Raw genomic sequence first — 22,773 nt, forward strand, 5'->3', positions numbered from 1 at the left:
CATAGGCACCCATTCATTCATTTAGTTGATGTTGTAGAACACAGTTCTCTAAGCAAACAGCGGCCATCTTCATCAGATCGGCTGGGCCACTTCCGAGTGTCATCATGATTGGGCCTGTAGACTGTTGACATTCCCTGATAGATGAAAGTGGATCATAGGACTCTCACCTGAGTATCTAGCAGTGGCCATTTGTATTTGTGTCCTAACTGTAAGTAGCCTGAGAGAGCCCAGAGGTACTAGGGACTAGGGTGTACAGGCTAGGGCAGGCTAACGGAAGCTATCTATGCAGCCTTGGGGGCTGTTGTTCATGCTAGGCACAGACCTTCTAGTATGGCTGCTTTAGGCTTGCCCACTCTCCAGCCCATAACCCCTCCCCCATGCCCTGAAAGTAAACCTAACACACTCATTGCTTCCTCGGGGTTAACTTTGGTGGACCCCACCTTTGGCTTGTCATTGGGATCTTATGCGGGGGGTAGATGTTGTTTATGTCTCTCCAGGGAAGGAATTTTCATAACAGCCAATAGATATTTGTGGGGCTGGAGAGATGGTTTGACGTTTTAGAGTACTTGTTCGTCTTGAAGACGACCTGAGTTCCATTTCCCAGCGCCCACATGTTGACTCAGAACCATCATAACTCCAGTTCTAGGGGATACAATGCCCTCTTCTGGCCTCTGTGGACACCAGGCAAGCCTGTAGTAAATGTACATATGTGCAGGCAAAACATTTATACATCAATAAATAAATCCTTTAAAATTAAAAAAATAAATACTTAATGCTCATTCAACATATCCTGCACTGGGAATATAGCAGTGAGCTGTAAAAATTCCTTTTTGTTAACAAGATGGTTTGGTGGCGAAAGAATATGTGATAGCAAATATACAAACATAGTTTCAGGTACTAATAAATCCACAAATAAATAGGATAAGAAGCTTGTGTGTGTGTGGAGCAGCCCCTGCATTGGGTGGTCGAGCTGGCTGAAGCAAGGTTACTAGCTAGTGTGGGCAAAGGAATTGTCTGAAGAAGGAACAGCAAATCTAAAGAACTGGAGACAAGATGCTCATGGAATAAAGGAGGCCCCGGGGAGTGGACCCCAGGGAGTGGACCCCAGGGAGTGACCCCAGGAAGCAGTTTCCCAAATTGCTGTTCTCTACTCCCGTCTTTATTCTGAGGGTAGTGGGAAGTCATTGGCAGGTTTCAAATGAGAAAGTGACAAAATCAGACTTCCATTTTTAAAAAGAATGCACTGTGACATGGTCTGAATGCGCTGTGCACTGTGACATGGTCTGAATGCACTGTTCACTGTGACATGGTCTGAATGCACTGTGCACTGTGACATGGTCTGAATGGAGAGTGAAGTGAGCTAACCAGTGAGTCAGCTTCTATATCTGTAGGAATATTGGGGTACTCTCGATAACGGAAGACTCTTTCTAGGGGAGCCAGGGTTTCAGACACAGCCAGCAAAGCTGCTTTGAGCCAGTGCTCCCAGACAGTGCTTGTCTCACGAACTCAATGAATGAAATTCAGGGGCCACAGAGGGAGTCTTGGAAACTTATTAGAGATTCACAGCTGAGGGTTCGGGGGAGGGGCACGCCTCTAAAGCAGGGAGGGCTCCCAGGGAAGCAGGTGCCACCCAGCTGACAGTCGGGGCCTTTGAAGGGACTTAGGGCAGAAACTGGGCTGAGGTATGAGGAGGGAGATGAACGGATAAGTCCAGGTGCCTAATCCCAGTCCCTCAGGCAAGTACCCACAGCCTCCTAGTGCTCCTTTAGGAGATGAAAGGGAAAACAGGGATCAACACTTTGCTGTCCTTCCAGGCCTCCAGCAAAGACAGTCTCAGAACCCCAACCCGCCTGTAGCTAGAGTTTTCCTGCTTTGCCCACAGTCAGGACAAATCTCTGTCACCCGCCAGTCCCACAGCCGCTCAGACCCAACCAAGTAAACACAGAGACTTATATTGCTTACAAACTGTATGGCCGTGGCAGGCTTCTTGCTAACTGTTCTTTTATCTTAAATTAACCATTTCCATAAATCTATACCTTGCCACGTGGCTGGTGGCTTACCGGTGTCTTCATATGCTGCTGGTCATGGCGGCGGCTGCAGTGTCTCTCCGCCTCAGCCTTCCGCTTCCCAGAATTCTCCTCTCTCCTTGTCCCACCTACTTCCTGCCTGGCCACTGGCCAATCAGTGTTTTATTTATTGACCAATCAGAGCAATTTGACATACAGACCGTCCCACAGCACCCACCTGACCAGTTTCCATTTCCTGTTCTCATCAAGATGGCCACGCACAGCGTTTCTGCTGACGGCCTACTCGGAATATTGCAAAAATCCACCATCGTTGGCCATAGGGGCAACCAACAGAACCACCCATGATTCAGCAGGTGATTTCCATTATGGGTGTTATCCAAGCCATGCTCTACGAGGTCCTCACTGTCTCACAATTAGCAGAGGCTGGACTGAGTTCCCAGCACATGGCCAGTTTATTTATTTATTTTTAATAAGAATTAGAGGTATCTCGGGACCCAGCCTTTTATCTCTTTCAGCCCCTTGTTTTCTAGTCCGAAGCCTGGGCTGTTGTGTGCATTGTCAGTATGGAGAGAGGGCTAAAATGCTAACACATAAAGCAAGCACCACGTTCTTCCTGAGAATTATAGGGTGGTCAGCACGCTGACAGAACTCTTGCTTCACGGTAGTATGCAAACCCAGAAAATGTCTTAGGCTTGGTCCTGACTCTTTCTTCACTCGCTCGCTCGCTCACTCGCAGCACCAGACGGTCCTGTCTTAGGACTTAGGGCTTCCCTGATGCACTGCCAATGACTAGTACAGTGTTCTTAGGACTTTTCATCTTACAACCCTGAGGAGAAGGACTGCATCTGCCTTGGCCTCTGTACACCAGGTGCCCAGCACTGTGTCTGATCAACAGTCAGTGCTCCAGAAAAGAAACCGTGGTCCAGATGGATGGGGGAGGGTACAAATGAATAGGACTGGGGGGTGGGGTGGGGGCAGAGCACTGGTGCCAGCATTTTACTGTGTAGCTTTGTTTTTGGGTCTCCCATTCTTTTTCTGTTTAAAAATGCCAAAAAGCAACAGAACTGTAGAAAACGAAAGCCCCCCTATAAATCACGCCTCCCCACAATCCATGCTTGGTACACAACAAATAGCCCTTGACAGAAGTGTGTCATTTATCTTCCAGTGCCTGGTAGCACGACTGTCACATGGACGACAGCCAGGCTTAGGAGGTATCTGAATGCCCCAGAGACAGTCCCCCCTTCCAGCCCCCCACAGGTGGGGTTGAGCTTCTGCAATCGGAGACGTGGTGCCAAGGGTGGGGGCTTTATATCTGTCGGTGCGGAAGCCTTTTGTTTACACAGCTTCCCTTCTGGTTTTCCCTCTTCTCCCTCTAGTTAGTTCTCCTTCGTAGTGATTCCCAAAGCTAGTTTAATATTTTCTTTCGGTACCTTTAAATTCTGAGATTGTTGTCTCTTTAGAAGACTTAGCACATCCTTTCCAGGATTCCAATAATCCTTCTACTATAAGCAAGGAAGTGACTAAAATTTCCCAGAAGTCTTGACATGGCAGACTCCACATGCTCTTTATACATCACATCACATCACATCACACACACACACACACACACACACACACACACACACACCACACTCTTAGGAAGTCTTGACACAGCATGCTCCACATGCTCTTTATACATCACACACACACACACACACACACACACACACACACACACACACACACACTCTTAGGAAATACCGTCTACATATTCTATACATCTACTCTTACCTCTGTGAAGATGCTCACAGATGTCTCCCCCACCGGACATGTAGGCGACCCACTTATGGAACTGCTTCCACGAGGCTACCACGGTGTTGTCAGGCTGTACCTGGACCTTGAACTGGAGTGGGCCCATGATCACCTTCCTCCTACAGTGCCACCTCAAGGAAATGAGGGTGGAATCACATTCATAAAGTCTTAATGGTTCTTCTGGATCAGAGAGGTTCAGGCCTAGGCAGCCGCTGGCTCCCACGTTGAAGAGGTGGTTGTTTGAAACCCATTTCCATAGCATGTTCTTGTTTGGCGGCTTGCAGTTCTCCAGGGTCAGCACAGATGGACCTGCCTGAATGCATGTCTGGAGGCTCTCGCTCTGGATAATGAAAATTCCTTTATCTGTAACAGAATAAATGAAAGATGAGGCGTGCAATTTTCATATGTAATTAGCTAGGGCTATGATGATCCCAGTGTGTGCAGCTACGCTGTGATAAGTCGCAGCTGTCAGTCACTTTGTAGTTGGGGGACAGAGTCCACTAGTCTTCGTGGGTGCAAAACAGTTTCCTGGCAAGCAGGTGAGTCCTTAGAGGCGATCATGGGAGACCCCTGATCTGAGAGGGCACGGATGAACAGGGTTTCCTGGCAGTCAAAGTTCTTCTAACACTTGAACAGACAGCCATGATGCACAGGACCAGTGGGAAGGACAGTGGGTGTCCAGGGACATTGGTGCGGCCATAATCTATTTTTCTTCAGACCAATTCCTTAGTGTTGGGGACACGGCAGCTCAGTCGAGAGCCGTTGAGATGGAAATCTCTAGCCTCATGTTCCTGCAGAGAACCACACGGTAATGAAGTAAACAGGAGCCCTTCCTGTGGCTGTCTGGTAGAGGAGGATTCAGGGCTGGTGAGAGCTTAATGCTTCTGCGGATTTGCTTTCTGTCTAGATCCATCAGGAGTGCGAAAGTGGCAACGTCTGATATTCTTATCAGAAGTAGCCTAGGGAGCATGGTGGTGGCGTCAGGAGAAATCCTGATGCCTAGATACGAAAGAGGCCCAGAGCACAGAGGCAGCCGTAGAAAAGAACACAGGGCACGATAGAACATTCCTTTGGCCAGTCTCCTGTGAAAAAGCTGGTAGGAGCCAGCCAGAGAACCCATGTCCACTGCTTGCCTGCTGGCCCAGAAGTCACCTACTCCATAACCGTCACAGGTATTCTAAGGAGGATAGTGCTATCTTAGTTCTGTGGTCTAAATTCAGTAAGTGCTTGATGTTGGTTGGACATGTCAGCAGCTGCTGCTTAAAACCCATGGCAGCTAAGGTTTTATCTCAGAATATTTGTTCACATCCTTGAGTTCTTTTGTCCTCTTCTGAGCTGGGATCCCATTTTACATTTTACTTTCCATTTATTCTTAAAAATCCCGGAGGGACCTTATCAGATTCCGTAAAATGGCTGGGTTTTGGGCAATGAGAGCCATATAGCAAAAGTTGGGCAGAGACAGGGAGAGCCTTAGAGAGACTTGAAACAGTGCAGATGAGCGTCCTAACACATGGGAGTGAGGGGGTAGTGCCTCCTTTTGGGGAAAATCCTTTTGGTTTCCTCCAAAACTGGTCTGGCCGAGAGTTGATTTCTAGTAACCCAAATCACTTAAGACACTGTTAAAAACATTGTCACCATTGTATTAGTAAAAGTCGTACCTCATTTAATAATTGATAACCTTTCTTATAACCACGTGTTTGAGGAGTTAAATTAGTTGTCAGGAAAATGCTTTGATTACCATACATCAGAGCAGAAGAGACGGGAATGTCAAGGAGGTGGGGTGGGGTCAGGTGGGGAATGACCGGTTTTAGGGAGATTTCATTTAGATCTGCAAGTTTGTTTTCCCAATGAAAGCCACGTCTGGGTGGTTATTAGTAACAGTCATTCAAAATCAAATCCACCTCTCATCAATGTGATATGGACTTCAGTAATTAACCCTCCCCCCAGCCCTTCTTTCCACCTTTTCATGCCTGGGCAGAATGTTAGCCTTAATTTCTGCTGTAATCTACTAATTGCTTTCTAGCTAGCCCAGAGTTCCATTAATTTTTCAATAAAGGATAATTATGTTACTATGATCAACCTGTAGCTCAGCTTCTATCGAATATGCCCATCCCAGTGCATCCAGCTCTGAATCTACTGACTGGGCCTCGATTTATGCGTCTGAGACAGGCACATTGGGTAACTGGATTGTGGGTAAGAGCTGTGGACACAGGTGGACGCACCACAGACCAGCTGTCTCTGTGGACTGATGGCTGACCTCTGAGAGCCTCACCTTCCTTATTTGAGCTGGAACTATGTATGATACGAATCTCATAAGGATCCTTGATGTGAAGGGCAGTCTGTTGACTACACCAAGCAAAACTACCATGGCAAGTGAGAAGAGGCCAGCAAGTGTACTTAGTAGTGTCCCCCAGACGTCTTGATTCTGAGTGACAGAGCCCGCTGGAGATCTGGCTGGACATCACGAAGTCCTACTCTGAACATCTGCCAAAGGCTTTTTTATTTTTCAACATTATCATGAAAGTTTATTTTTACTTTTGTTTTAATCACACACAGTGGGAAGCAAAGTGATTCTGAGATATTATGTTATCATCCTTTATGGAGGAATCATACTCTTCAGAGAACCAGATTTTAAAAATCCTTGTCTCGCTTTTTGAAGTACATGCACAACTATTATTAATTAAGACTCCTCATGTTCTGTTCTTTCACACTCCCTTCACTGTCAAGTGTATACTGCAACTTCAAAAAACTAAGAAAAAGAAAGATTTGTGACATGAACAAGTAGTGTATTGGTGGTGGGATGAATTAGTGGACATAGAAATTGCATATCACCAGGATTTGAGGCGAAAAAATAATGTTTAAGTTTCCAAATTAATACACATTTAAGGGAAAGAGTGGCAGAATCAGGTATGGTGAGATCATACCAGCAATCACTGAAGTCTTTCCCAAAGCATAAAATACAACTAGATAAGGCTGGCCCATGCTGCAGAGCTCTGGGTGTCATGTAGGTTCCATGCCAACTTCCTTTGGGATGCTGCTTTGGGAAAGTGAATCAGTGTGTTATCTTTTGTTTTTGTTTTTTGAGACAGGGTTTCTCTGTGCAGCTTTGGTGCCTGTCCTGGATCTCGCTCTGTAGACCAGTCTGGCCTTGAACTCAAAGAGATCTGCCTGGCCAGGCGGATCTCTGTGCTGGGATTAAAGGCGTGCGCCACCGCCCCCTGGCTCAATGTGTTATCTTAGACAAGTGGGCTGGCTCACCTACATGAGCAAATTCGTGGACTCTCAATAAACCAAGGTAACAAACATCCGAGCAACTTTCCCATCAAGTCAGAGCAGAATCTGATCCTAATATTCCATGACTCTGTCTGTCCAATGAGCCATTGGAGGAAGCCATTGCTTACTAGAGGAAGAGCCCTGCTGTTTTGTAGGCTGGTCTTGAGTTCCCTCCTTCCACCCCAGCCTCTCATGCACTGGGATCTCAAGTGTGAGCTACCATGCCTGGCTTCTAGCACCCCAAATCTCCTTGAATTCACTAACAACGAAACAATCTTCCAGTGGACCATGAGGAGACCCACTGTAAGCATCATTATTCTGGTTGCTACTGTGTGTACATATTCAGTTGTCACTAAAAATTCTGCAATGTGGAAAAAGGCCACTAATCCTTAGTGTGTGCAGTTGTTGGGTTTCCAAAAGGATGGAAATCAAGTGTGGGAGGAACCAAGACTGATTATATATGTCAAGGACATCAGTTCTGCCTGAACGGTGATTAAGTGATTAATGAAGTACTGCCTGCATTAGAAATCTCTTTGCAGGGAAGTATTATGTTCTTCCCTTCCTAATTATAAATTTGGGTGGAGAAGAAGTATGGATTACTAGAAGAAACTTACAAGCTAATTAACACTCTTTCGAGCACAGGTAAAAATGGTACATGCTTTTTACTTCCGAGTTTCCGAGCAGTGAGAGGGAGCACCGGCCTGATCAACGGTTCTGCTTAAGCCAGGGTATTTTTTTCGTGACTGCAGGTGGGACATTCATTCACTTTCTCATGCAACAAGCACCCATTGGTGCCAGCTGTGTGGGAGGGACAGGCCTAGAGGCTGTCCACGGAAACTATCAATCCGTGTGTTCTAGAATCTTGAGAACTGTCCCAGGTAATGTAATGAAGGAAGTCCTGTCAGTGCTGAAGAAGGACGACACAATTACACTCAAATGAGTCTGTGAAAATAAGTAATTAAAATAAACCCAGGACAAAGAAGATAGCTCACACAAAAAGACGCTTAACTGAGCCGTCAATGACTGTCAGTAGGAAGGAGATGGGACTCCCTTCCATGCAGGGAGCATGTGGACACATGTGCTTGCCGGTCTTCCAGGGAGGATAGGCTGAACAGCCCTGGGGAGAACCTGAGTTCAGCAGAGGAGACAAGATTCACCCATCAGCCCAGACCTGTGACCTTCAGTCAGGTAGGACAGGTTATTTAACTGAACCATCATCCATTGTTTTTCTTCCAAACCCAAGTCTTAGGATACAAGTACAAAATTTACCGAGGACTGTATTCTACCGAGACTTTACTTTCATACATCCTGTCAAAACATTTAGAAAGAAGAACACGAACCTGAAATTTCCAACAACAAATGTGGAGGGAGTGAAGTGTTGGGAACCTGAGATGGAAGGGCATCTGAGTCTGAGTGCTGCCCTGAGGCGTGAGTGACAGGGATGTAAGCAATGACACCTCAAGACTAAATGTCTATTCTATTTTACCTACCAGAAGTCCAGTGTGGTGGAAGCCAGGGGTTAGAGGCATCATTCTGGTCTTGAATATCAGAGGATCACAGTCCTCATATTTTCACCCAAGAAACACTGACTAGAGGCTTACTATTTGTAACCACGAGTATGTCCTGATACCAGTCCCAGATAGCTGCCTTAGCTTGTCACACAGTGTTCATAATAGCAGGGCACTGAGTCAATAGATACACTGGTGGCCAGCCGAGGGATCGTGGAAAGAGGATGCCCTGGACACAGAGAGTGTCACCAAAGCTCAGAGATGACGAAAATACTTAGCCTTTGGGTGATGTCAGTGTAGCTGGATAGAAAATGTTCACAGCAGAGGAACATGAATTAGAATGGCTTTTTTGTGCTTTAGGATCTTGAATTGTATTTAAAAAACATTTATGTTATTAATTACATTCTGTGAAAGGGAGCTTTTGAAAAAAAAAACATGGCTGATGCTGTGGCTTAAAAGGTGAATTAGGATCAAATAGCATTCAACAAAAACATTTATTGTGTATGTTTTGTGTGCCCAACATCCTTTTAGGTGTCCAGACAATAAAAGACAAATAACCAAGCTCCTGCCTCAGAGGTGCTCTGATTTAGGTAAAATGAATAGCCATTCCTTGCCCTATTCTGTATCTGAACTAACACCTCATTAAAATAAATAATAAAAAAAACCCTCTTAGGAGCCATTAATTTAGCACAAACTAGCTTCTACCAATCCAACAGCTAAGAAAGCCATCAGACAGCATCTTGGGCCTTTAGAATAACAGTTCCTCCCATCTCACTGTACCTGCCTCTCTGGTGTACCCACCAATATATTTTAAACTTTCCTTGATTTATGATTTTCTTTGTCCTATAAAACTAATAAATAAATAAACAAACCAAAAACCAACCAACCAACCAACAAAAACAAAAACAAAGCTGTGAAACTGCTTCTACATTGGATGATGGAATTTGCCCTAACCTAAATCTGTGTTCCCAGGCCATGGTCATTCAAAAATAGCTCCAGTAAACTGTCTTTTATTCCCTTTAAGTTGAGAACTGTGGTTTTTACATTGACACGTACTCGCACTGGCTAAGTTTTTGGCTTCATGGATCAAATGGCTATGGGATGTCTCCCAACTCCTTGAGGTTAGAGTGAGAGAGTAGGAGCTAGACAGATTCCCTGATAGGCAGGCAGACAGGGAGAGGGCCCAGGATGAGGTACTAAAGATGGCGAGCTCCCAAGATGGCTGGCTTCTTCACCCTCCTGACCTGAGACAAAAGCTTGGCATGGTAAACCAAAGGCCTTTGGACTTTTTCTCTGGCCAGTAGTGCCTCTGCTGATGGACTGGCCCAGCAAGTTCAAAGCCAGATGAGGGCATGTTTATGCAACAGTTGAGGGCCTATTAGCCATCCTATCTTTCTTCAAATTGACCAACCCTGAATTAGAGGAGGAAGACTCCCCTCGAAGACTTAAAACAGCCCTGCTTTTGAGGGGGAGCTGGGGTTCGGCTTCCTGAGTACCCTGTCTGCTTTGAGGAGGGTCTTTCTGTGTGCTTTCTGGATGTGTTCTCTCTGATAAAAGTCTTTCTTCGCTGGCTGATGTCTATGCTGGAGAATTTCTCAGTTGTTATCTATCACACAGAAGATTATTTTCACCTTTCAAAAAATTTTTATTTAATTTATATTTTATGTATGAGTGCTCTACATGTATACCTGCATGCCAGAAGAGGGCATCAATTCAATCCCCATCAAAATCCCAACACAATTCTTCACAGACCTGGAAAGAATAATACTCAACTTCATATGGAAAAACAAAAAACCAAGGATAGCCAAAAGAATACTGTACAATAAAACAACCTCTGGAGGCATCACAATCCCTGACTTCAAGCTCTACTATAGAGCTACAGTATTAAAAACAGCTTGGTACTGGCATAAAAAAAAATGACATGTGGACCAATGGAACCGAACTGAAGACCCTGACATTAATCCACATACCTATGAACATGGACAAAGAAGCCAAAACTGTACAATGGAAAAAAGAAAGCATCTTCAACAAATGGTGCTGGCATAACTGGATGTCAACATGTAGAAGACTGCAAATAGATCCATATCTGTCACTGTGCATAAAACTTAAGTCCAAGTGATCAAAGACCTTAACATCCCCAAAGAAGAGAAGTACACACACACTACCAACAAAAGATAACAGGAATGAACAATCACTGGTCATTAATATCCCTTAATATCAATGGAGTTAATTCACCTATAAAATGACACAGGCTAACAGATTGGATACAAAAGGAGGACTCATCTTTCTGTTGCATGCAAGAAACACACCTCAAATTCAAAGATAGATACTACCTAAGAATAAAAGGCTGGGAAAAGTCTTTCCAATCAAATTGTCTTAAGAAACAAGCTAGTGTAGCCATCCTAATATCCAGCAAAATAGACTTCAAACTAAAATCAACCAAAAGAGATCAAGAAGGATATTATATACTCATCACAGGAAAGATCCACCAAGTTGAAGTTCAATTCTGAACATTTATGCTCCAAACACAAGGATACCCACATATGTAAAAGAAACGTTACTAAAGCTTAAATCACATATAAAACCCCACACATTAATAGTGGGAGACTTCAACACCCCACTCTCACCATTGGACAGATTTGCCAAATCGAAACTTAACAGAGAAATAAGGACTTAACTGATGTTATGACTCAAATGGACTTAATTGATATCTATAGAACATTCCATCCTAACAAAAAAGAATATACCTTCTTCTCAGCACCCCATGGAACCTTCTCTAAAATTGACCACATACTTGGCCACAAAGCAAATCTCAACAGATACAAAACAATTGGAATAACCTCCTGTGTTCTATCAGACCAACATGGTTTAAAGTTAGATTTCAACAACAAAAACTACAGAAAGCCTACAATCTCATGGAAACTGAATAATGCTCAACTGAATCACCAATGGGTCAAGGAGGAAATAAAGAAAGAAATTAAAGACTTCCTAGAGATCAATGAAAATGAATATACCACATACCCAAACTTATGGGACACTATGAAAGCAGTGCTAAGAGGGAAATTCATGGCACTAAATGACCACATAAAGAAGTTGGAGAAATCTCACACTAGTGACTTAACAGCACACCTGAAAGCTCTAGAACAAGAAGAAGCAAAGTCTCCCAGGAAGAATAGATACCAGGAAATAATCAAATTGAAAGCTGAAATCAATAAAATAGAAACAAAGAGAACAATACAAAGAATTAAGGAAACAAAGAGTTGGTTCTTTTAGAAAATCAACAAGATAGACAAGCCCTTATCCAAACTAACCAAAAAGCAGAGAGAGAGAGCATCCAAAATAGCAAAATCAGAAATGAAAAGGGAGACATAACAACTAACACTGAGGAAATCCAGAGAATCATCAGGCCATACTTCAAAAACCTGTACTCCACAAAACTGGAAAATCTATAAGAAATTGATAATTTTCTGGATAGGTAACACATACCTAAGTTAAATCAAGACCAGATAAACTATTTAAATAGACCAATAACCCCTAAGGAAATAAAATCAGTCATTAAAAGTCTCCCAACCAAAAAAAGTGCAGGACCAGATTGTTTCAATGCAGAATTCTACCAGATCTTCAAAGAAGAGATATTACCAATACTCTTCAAATTGTTCCATATAATAGAAACAGAAGGAACATTACCAAACACCTTCTATGAGGCTACAATGACCCTGATTCCCAAGCCAAACAAAGATGCAACAAAGAAAGAGAACTACAGACTAATCTCCTTCATGAACATTGATGCAAAAATACTCAATAAAATACTGGCAAACAGATTCCGAGAACACATCAAAACAATTATCCACCATGACCAAGTAGGCTTCATCCCAGGGATGTAAGGGTGGTTCAACATACAAAAGTCTGTCAATGTAATACACCATATAAACAAACTGAAAGAAAAAAAAAACACATGATCATCTCACTAGAAGCTGAAAAGGCATTTGACAAAATCCAACACCCCTTCATAATAAAGGTCTTGGAGAGATCAGGAATAAAGGGAACATACTTAAACATAATAAAGGCAATTTATAATAAGCCAGCAGCCAACATCAAAGTAAATGGAGAGAAACTCAAAGCGATTCCACTAAAATCAGGAACATACTTATTCAATATAGTACTTGAAGTTCTAGCCAGAGCAATAAGACAACATAAGGAGATCAAGGGGATAGAAATTGGAAAGGAAGAAGTCAAGCTTTCACTATTTGCAGATGACATGATAGTATACTTGAGTGACCCCAAAGATTCCACCAAGGAACTGATAAAGCTTATTAACACCTTCAGCAACATAGCAGGATACAAGGTCAACTAAAAAAAAAATCAGTAGCCCTCCTATATACAATGGACAAAGAAGCTGAGAAGGAAATTAGAGATCCATCACCCTTTACAATAGCCACAAATGATATAAAATACCTTGGGGTAACACTAACCAAGCAAGTGAAGGACCTATATGACAAGAACTTTAAGTCCCTGAAAAAAGAAATTGAAGAAGATGTCAGAAAATGAAAAGATCTCCCATGCTCATGGATAGGCAGGACCAACATAGTAAAAATGACAATTTTACCAAAAGAAATCTACAAATTCAATGCAATCCCCATGAAAATACCAACACAATTCTTCACAGACCTGGAAAGAATAATACTCAACTTCATATGGAAAAACAAAAAACCCAGGATAGCCAAAAGAATCCTGTACAATAAAACAACCTCTGAAGGCATCACGATCCCTGACTTCAAGCTCTACTATAGAACTACAGTAATAAAAAACAGCTTGGTATTGGCATAAAAACCGACATGTGGACCAATGGGATCGAATTGAAGACCCTGACATTAATCTGCATACCCATGGACATATAATTTTTGACAAAGAAGCCTGTAGGAAGTGTTTCTTGAGGTCTTCTACTTGGAACTCTCCTGGTTTTCTCTGTCTTTAGTGTCTCCTGGGTTACACAGCTTTTCTCATAGAAGCAGCCGCATGAAGAAATAGAGTGGCTAGGACAAGTTTTGAACTGTTAGTTCTCTGTACAGCATCAGCACCTTAGCAAACACCACTTGCAGCAAACAACAAAACAGAGTTCTAAAGAAATCCTACGCTATGGCGACATTTTAGGCATGCAAAAGGGCTCTCTGGTGTTCAACAGGTCACACCATGAGGAAGCTGGCCTCTCTGGTGCTCTACATCAAGGGAACTGCAAAGAAAGTTCAAGTTCACAGTTCACATCAAGTGCAATGCTTAGGGACAAACTAGTAAGAAGTCACACTTGTGAATTGTATCCAGTGTCGGCTTCCTTTCTCAGTTCCCCAAGTTTGAAGCCTCTTGTACCCCATCCACCCAAACATCACCCACTGGCCTCAAAGGAGGGCCTGCAGCTTCTCTTTGAGTCAGTTCATTTTGTGTGTGCGTGCGTGTGCGAGTTGGTCTATGTGTGTGGTATATGCTTGAGCACTTGTGTGCTCATGGAGGTCAAAGGTTGGGCGTTCTGCTCTGCTGTTCTCGACTCTATTCCTTTGACCTAGAGCCAGCCTGCAAGCCGTCGAGCCCAGAGATCCTCTGTTTCTGCCCACCCTACCCCCAAGTGCTGGAGTTAGAAGAACACATGCAGTTACACCTGGCTTTTTCATTCGGGGATTTGAACTCGGCCCCTTGTGTTTGCCCACCAACTGTTCTTACCAGTTAACCCATCCCCCAGCCCCTCTGACACTATTGTTGTTTGAGGAGCAATCTCAAAAATGGGGAAGTCATCTATCTCCCTGTGTCTAGTCTGAAGGTGGGCATCTTCTCTCTGGGGATGTATAACCACTGTATCGGCTTTCTGTATTTGGGTTTGGCTGCGCTCTCTTTAGTGAACACAGGGATTCAGACCCAGCTGCATGCTTACAATTCTGGAGCAGGAAGGGGGGTGGTAAGCTCTTGAAGCAAACTCTCCTCATAGCTCTGGGACAGAGAAATCTGGTTCTCTTCCATATGACTTTGTAAATCTGAAGGGAGGGACTTCCTCTGCCGGGCTCTCGGAAGAACAGAAGCACAGAAGAGAAAGGGAGATAGATGGTCCTCGCCACACCTCTTTGCACAGAAGTCTATGTTTTCTCTCAAGTCCTCTGAGTGTTATGTATGTCTTTAACAGCCCTTGGGGTCCTGTCGATTGCCTTTTATTAATCAACTAAAAAGTTACTTAAGGGCAAAAACAAAAGCAAAAACCCCAAGCCCCAACCTTCGTGTGTCAGCACTCCCGTCTTCCTGCCCTAGCATCGTCCTTGACTCTGAGGTGTCTCTCTTTATTCCCCAGCTGCTTCTGAACTGACTAATCACACCCACGGGTCCCCTCTGGCTAAATCTTTTACATGCTCCTGTCCCCTCTCTCTCTAATCTCCCCAAATCACCGCTCCAGGTTCCAGGAGGCTCACAATACCCTTTGTCAGGAGCGGGGAAACCGAAACCCAGCTTAATCAGCTCCCTGGGTAAGCGGCTGGCTGTGAGGCTTCAAATTGCCTGTTCCCAGCCCCTGCAGGTGCAGTAACCGTTTAGACTGCTTTTGACAGTCTCAGCCCGCCTGGCCCTTGCTCACTCCTCTCCCGCAGCCCCGCAGCCCCGCAGCCCCGCAGCCCCGCAGCCCCGCAGCCCCGCAGCCCCGCAGCCCCGCAGCCCCGCACTTCGTCATAATTCCCTATCTTACTAAGAAGATTTAAAACTGAGCTAGGAACGCGTTTCTTCCTTTTCGTTGTCAGCCTATTCCTGCATCATTTTGCCACCATTTAAAAGGAAAGTATCCGGCAGACGTCGCTGGGGTAAAAATCATTTTTCACCGTGGCTCTGTTATCTTCTTATGGCCTGTGCTGAAACTATACCATCTCAGTCACCAGGGAGCATGCTTACAAGGGCAAGCTACGGCAGGACACAGTAGGATTGACATGCTAAATTTCCTGCCCAAATGCCTGCTTATTAAAGCCTGGGGGAAATGATACAGACTGAACCTAGCAAGCAAACAGAAAACAGCTCCACCATCATCAACCAAAAAAAAGACTCCGGAAATGCAATATGACCTCTCTAAAGGCAGAAGTGTTTACACCAAACCGCCTATCCTAACTGCTTTAGAATGTGCTTGTTTAAAAATTAATGTAGGCAAATAGAATACAGCATTAAGGTGGGCTATTCTTTACATCTGTACTAGCTGCCACCAATGGAATGGCCTTAAACAACAGAACCGTATTTTTTCCTAATTCTGGAGGCTGAAGGGTGTGGTCAAGCGGGGCGGGATTAGTCCTCCTGAGGCCGGGAGGGAAGGAACCTCTCTCATTTACTGATCTGCCAGGTCTTTGTGAGTCTCTTCATGTCTCTATTTTCTACGCATTTCTTCATCCCAAATGCCCCTGACTAGGCATACACCACTGTATAAGATTAGGGTCACGATCAACTCCCTTTAACTTGTTTCCCTTTGAACCCTCCCCCCCCAATAAGTTCTCATTCTGAGGAGCTGGGGGATTATATGATTGGGGGTTGAGGGCACAGTTCAAACTGTGAGTCCCCATCTGTGAGTGTCTGAATAAAAAGTGTTCCTCACAGAGTCAGGCATGCAGAACACTCGTGACACTGTTGGCGGGGGCTGTGGCCTTGCCGGAGGAGACATGCTGTTGGGAAATGGATTTGAGAATGTGTGGCTTTGTCCCATTTCCAGTCTGCTCTCTCTCCTTTGGGTTTGAAGTTGAAGATGTGATCTCTCAGCTTCCTGCTGTGGTCCTGCTGCTGAGTCTCCCTCATCATTGAAACCATAAGCCCAAATAAATTCTATTTTCCTTAAGTTGCCTTTGGTCGTGGTATTACACCACAGCAACAGAAAAGTAACTCACACATCATCCTTCTTATTGTATTATTTGCAGACTCCAGTGCAAAATGAGAACGAGTGTCCCTGACTAACCGTGTAGGGATAGCTCTCCTTCCCACAGGCCCACAAGGCTCGCACTTTCTGTCCCATAATACTTCTTGACACATACTCAGTATCTAGATTGGACACAGGTGTTCAGCTCCCACTCAGCCTTCTTAGAGTATGTGGTGAGGTTGCTGGCCAGAGGGCAGTCCACTCTCAGGCCCCAGGCCATGTGCTTGCTACTCCGAGTGGAAAATAGCAGTGGTTGTGGGGATGTACCAGGAGGAAGTAGTCAAGAACCTATCCCAGAGGAGAAAATTGAATCCCAATCCTTTGGTTTGTTCTCCCCTGTCCATCAGACTTACATAAGGTACATAAACTCAGAGAGAAAAACTACTAAGACCCCGAACCACAGAGCATTAAACTATATGCTGGAGGCCCCTCTGAAACTGGGACTCCAAGAAACTACATTGGATACATGCCCATGAATCCTCCCTGATCTTCTTGGACCTAAGTTAGTGCTGTAGAAAAAAGGCCGGCAGGCTACAGGACACATGCTTGGGACTAGAAGAGAATCAGCCTTGGACTCCCCACCTGAATAATGGGTTCATCCTAGTGCTTGCATCATAGGCTCCCGATGGGTTATGATAAAAGATAAATTAGATATGAAACTTTAGACTCACAAACATAGGATAGATGATAAAATATTTTCTTTCATTTTGCCAAATACAAACAGACTAGATATTATAACTGTAATTCTTGCTTGATAACTGTTTTGTTATATGTAATTTTACTGTGTTGAAGTTAAAACTTTCTTTTAAATAGAAAGAAAAGGGGAAATGATGGGTAATGTAGCTCTGTATGCTGTGAATATGTGTTGCTCTGATTGGTTGATAAATAAAATGCTGATTGGCCAGTAGCCAGGCAGGAAGTATAGGCAGGATAAGCAGACAAGAAGAATTCTGGGAAGAGGAAGGGCGAGTCAGGAGACGCCAGCCTGCTGTTCCAGGAGCAGCACGTAATGTTACAGAGGTAAAGCCATGGAACACATGGCGACATATAGATTAACAGAAACGAGCTGAGTTTAAATGTAAGAGCTAGCCAGTGGTAAACCCGAGCTAATGGCTGAGCAGTTTTAATTAATATAAGCCTCTCTGTGTTTACTTGGGTCTGAGCGGCTGCTGACCTGGTGGGACACAGGAAAACTCCAGCTACAGGTTCCCATATGGGGGTACCCTTGGTCATCCGGATCACTCTGAAAACATTAATGAAAGTGAAAACACATCTTAATTTTGAATGTCAGGGCAGTGGAAAAAAAAAAGTGTTCATAGTTACATAATCACTTTGAATTTCCTGTTTATTTTTATCCTTGCAATTTTTCAACAGCAGTAATAACATATTCCTTTGGAACAACAGTAGTCTGGAAGGTATCATAAATTAACAAGTCATGTGGCCACTCATGAAAGTCCAAGGCTCTTGCTTTATTTAGTGACTTATCACAGAGCCCATTTCTTTGAGTGGCTTTACTTCACAGAAATACTATAGTTAATCTGGTATTTATAAGGTGCTCTTTGGTTTGTTTCTTTTTATAAATTATAATATTTCTTTTCACTTCAATCAATTCAAGCCACGATTTATGTTCTCAGCTATGTGCCAGAACATCTCCTAAAAAGCTTTCAAGGACAGTTTCTTAGAGCACACAGAAGGAACAGTTCGTAGATGTCTCAAATCTGTTACTCTGATAGATGGGGGGGTTGAGTTCAGAAGACATAGTACAAAAGCATTTCTGCTTTAGGACACCTGAGATAAATGAGCGAATTGTCAGGTCAAAGAGGAGGAACCCAGTGTTCAAATGGGCTCCCTATGTGACTTAACCTTTCTAGTCACTGCCTTGGGACCTAGATTGGGTAGCACCTGTTGCTGTGACAATGAACAATGGAAACAAGATTAGAAACAATGATGAAGAGTTAAAAAGACCAGGCAAACTGGAAATCTATGTTACTGTGCAAAGTAAGTGAGTGAGGTAAAGAGCCAATCAGAGGAGGCATAACAAGGAAAACATGAAGAGAGAGATGCTGGGCAGAGATAGGAGAAATGAGGTCCAAAGGGCTGGAGTGATATGTGGCCAGGGAAGGCAGCTAAACCAGTCTGGGCATTCTTTTGCTTAAATTCCCAATCTCCAGATTAGGAGAACGGCGTATTGCCTAAGGACATAGGAGTTTGCTAGAACGGTATATAAATCAACAGGTTTATGCATTTTTTTTTTTTGCTTTCTGAATACATTCACTTGTATTTGTGGGATTTGAGAGTGAGGGGCCCCATTGATCATCCCAGGGCTAAATTGATCTTCATGCTCCAAGTATAGAGTAGGAGAAGGACTGAACTAGACCACAGGGTCACAGAGGCACATCCAGCAATTCTTCGAATCAATGCATGGACGACTGGGCTGGAGCCCTGTTCTACACGTCCTGTAGATGCAAGCTACTTAACCTGGCCTCCTCTTCAGGAAGGTATATATTGCCGTTGCCTACCTCAGTGTAATGAGGTTCATCATGATGCAGATAAACTGGCACCGAGTCCTCCCCAGGGTTGGAAACCACTAGGATCAGTAAAGAGGGCATTTCAACCTGTGTATCAGAAATGGTGCTAAGGGAGAATGCCAGAGCCTTGCCTCTTCCCCACCACAGCCTCCTCCCTGGAAAGCTCTCCCAGGTGGCAATCTCTCTTCTCTTCCTCTTCTGGGGCTTTCTGCCCTGAACCACACTTTTCCTCACATGCACAACACAATGACTCTGGCAGCAGCAGGCTCCTCTTTGTTCTCTTCATCTGAAAATCTTTAACTTCCACACAGATTCATCAATTCTCTGGCCCAGTGCTTTGCCTGCTGATGGCTGTGCCTATTAATGTAGCTTATGAAATGAATTTAGTATCATAACCACTACTACAGAGTAAACAGCATAGTATAGAGTAGAAAAAACGCCAGTATGATATATTGGGCTAGGGCGTCTTTTAAATGGAACATTTAGTTATATACTATGCATTTGTAGTATGAAATATTTCTGTGAACACTACACCCTTGACTTTGGCTCTAGTATTGCTCTGGCCAGTTGGTTTCTTGACTTCTGCTTCACATCTCCTTTTTCACTTACTGTTCAATGTCATGACTACTCCTGCAACCACATCGTCCCAGGAAGTTGTGGGAACTACACACATTTGACTCCAGTACCCAGAATGGATACATTTCCCACATGGGACTTTCCATGTCTGCCACCCTCCCCTTTCAAGAACTTCTCCAACCTCCTTTCACTTACTCATTTTTAAAAGAAAAAAAGTATGTGTGTGTGTGTGTGTGTGTGTGTGTGTGTGTGTGTGTGTGTGTGTGTGTGTATGTGTGTGTGTGTGTGTATTTCAAGCTTGCTGCTCCCTGTGAAGACTGACTTAGCTCAACTCTAACTTCCCAGATGATGTCTTTGCTGAGGTGGGGTGCGGGTCCTTCATTCCAGTGGCCAGTATTCTTGAGTCTCCATAAGATTCTGGGATACTGAACAATGAGCCCCACACTTGCCTCAGCGACCTTAACAGGCCCCTTTCTTCACAAATAAAAGCCTCATCAGTAACTTGCAGCTTGCTGAACTTTGACGTTGCTGATGTGGCTCTCACGTAAACTATGACTTGATACCCTATCTCCCTTTCTTCATTTGTCAACCCCCCCACTTACTCTTTAGGAAAACAAGAGCCTTGTGGCAGGTCCCCAGCTCCTCAGGCCTGTCCCTCCTCCGAAGCCCTCCAGCCCCGGGCCCATGGCTTGGTGTCCTACTGCCTACTGTACTTTCTGTGGTTGGTTGTGTTTCTGTGCCTGTCTTGGGCTTCTTGGAGACAGCGTCACATCACTCCTGTTTTTATATCTCCAATATGGGGTTGTAGAGCTGCTGCTGCTGGCCCTGGGCTCACATCCTCTAACCTGGTGCTTGCTCACTTGCAGACAAGTCCTGTTTCTATCCAAGTGTTTCCGGAGGGCCAGAAACATCCGAGAATGAATGTTTCAGGAATGGCAATTATGGGGGTGGGGGTGGCGGGAACATGCTAGTGGAAAATACCACAGCTTTCTGTCCCTCTGTGGGCCCACTGAGACCTCTAAGTGGGTCTTCTCACCATGGAATTGAACCTCAGGCTTTCTTCCCTTCCCTGCCCATTTCCTCTCTCCCTTCCCATGCTTCCTTGAACTGCCTCCCAAATAAACCATCTGCACTGCAGTAAATGCCCATCTCACGGCTTGCTCTCTGAGGAGCCCAAAGCTGCACAGTGGAAGAGCACATGACATTTACCAGATAGAAACCAGGGAGACCTTCAGCCACTGCTCGCCCTTCTTCCCATCGCCCATCTCGTTTCACCGTCATTTCTTTAGACAGGGCCCATGGTCAAGAGACTGATCTCCTAGTCACCCACTCCCTCATTTTTCTTGGCACTGATTGTTCAGAAGAGACACCCCAGCTTGCTGGAGCTCACTACATTTGTGCATCCGGGGAGCTGATACCACTGGAGGAAACTCTCTCACTATACTCTTATCAGGGCCACTTCACAGTTAGGGCTTTTAACTTTCAATGTCGCTTCAAATGGGTTGACTCTCCCTTAGTTTATTTCCTTTAGCAGAAACGTTGCCTGTCTTTCCCCAGGATGCTCTGCTCCCTCTTTCTCCTCCCTTCGCCCTCCCAGTATCTGGAGTGTGTGAGTGATCAACTTGACAACTCCACACAGCCCAGAATCACCTGCAAAAGGAGTTTCAGTTGAGTAATTATGCTTATTGGGTTAGTCTGTGGGCATATCCATGATTGATAATTAATGCAGGACCCCCGTCCCCCACCACAATGGGAGATACCATTTCCTGGGCAGGTGGTCCTGGGCCATATAAGGAAGATAGCCAAGTATGAGCTAAGCAGAGATCTAGCCAGCAAACTATGTTTCTCCATAGTTCATGCCTTTATGTCCTGCCTTGACTTCCCTCAATGATAGATTGGGAATGGTGTGTAAGTCAAATAAACCCTTCCCTTCCCAGGTTACTTTAGGTCAGAGTGTTTTATCACAGCAACAGGAAGCTAACCAGAACAGTGGCATTATCAAATTTAAGCACATGGTAGGACTCAGTGAGGGAAAGTCAACCACAAAAGGCCCTTTTTAGTCACCATGGAAGTGGAGGACAGGATCTGCCAACTGGAGTGCTGAGGATAGGAAATGATTGACATAGGGTTGCCAAACTGCCCAAACAGTCTGGACTAGCCATAGGAAGAAGGTGCCATGAAGACCATACCGCTAACGGAAAACACATGCCATTATGAGGCTCTATGTTTTACAAGGAGGAAACGGAGGCGCAGATATCATATCTAGGGTTTGAATTCAGTCTGGCTCTGAAACTCAGTGAACTCTACTGCCATTTGACATATTTACTGATTTTTGCATACAGATTACTGATGAATGATTGAAAAGTCAGCACAACGTAGTATCCTTGGCCTCGCAGGGCTGGAACACTTGGAATGCACAGAACAATATTGCATATGCAACCTGCTATACATAGCTATAGATCCACTCTTAATTGGCATGCCACTAAAATGATGTGTATTTTCATCTTAGTTGTTAGGTGGATGCTAGTCACGGATAAAGGTAAATCAACGTGGTGCTGGAGCGATGAGAAACAGGGGTGTTCTGAATATGGCTAAGCACACTGTGGCTGTCCCTGGCTTCCTGCACTTAAATGTGAACTTCAGTCATGCTGGCCAGTTTTATGTCAACCTGACACAAACCAGAGTCATTTGTGAAGAGGTAATCTCAATTGAGAAAACGCACCACAGGCCAGTCTGTGGGATTACTGCTGGTGCTGCCTCCCTTGCCCGGGCTGGCGGTGCCAGGCGCTATAAGAGAGCATTCTGAGTAAGCAATGGGGAGCAATCTAGTAAGCAGTCCTCTTCCGTGGCTTCTGTATCAGCTCCTGTTTCCAGGTTCCTGCCTTGCTTTAGTTCCTGCCCACAACTTCCTTCCATGATGGACTGTAATCTGTGAGGTGAAATAAATCTTTTCTTCCCCAAGTTGCTTTTTCTCATGATGTGTATCACAACAATAGAAACCCTAAGAGAGAAATAGACACTATTTCAGGCCCCACCCCCCCATACGAATATTTTGGTTTTTCCTTCTTTGCTAATAAACACTTGATTCACACCTGTCTACAATTCACTTGTGATTCAGCTGGTGCAGGCGCTGGGATCAGGAAGGGAGCCTGTGT

The 22,773-nt window shown here is 44.4% G+C and overlaps 1 protein-coding gene across 1 annotated transcript in view; it reads right to left on the reverse strand.

Annotated features, from left to right (window-relative positions):
* The window catches only part of Pla2r1 (phospholipase A2 receptor 1), a 128,441-nt gene that overhangs the window by 103,939 nt on the left and 1,729 nt on the right, over positions 1 to 22,773 (reverse strand). The window contains exon 2 of the mRNA XM_042275349.2: positions 3,798 to 4,181. Within this exon, the coding sequence (XP_042131283.1) occupies positions 3,798 to 4,181 (384 nt within the window). The remainder of the gene's footprint in view (positions 1 to 3,797; positions 4,182 to 22,773) is intronic.

Source organism: Peromyscus maniculatus, chromosome 4, assembly GCF_049852395.1.
Source record: "Peromyscus maniculatus bairdii isolate BWxNUB_F1_BW_parent chromosome 4, HU_Pman_BW_mat_3.1, whole genome shotgun sequence".
Taxonomy (NCBI): domain Eukaryota; kingdom Metazoa; phylum Chordata; class Mammalia; order Rodentia; family Cricetidae; genus Peromyscus; species Peromyscus maniculatus.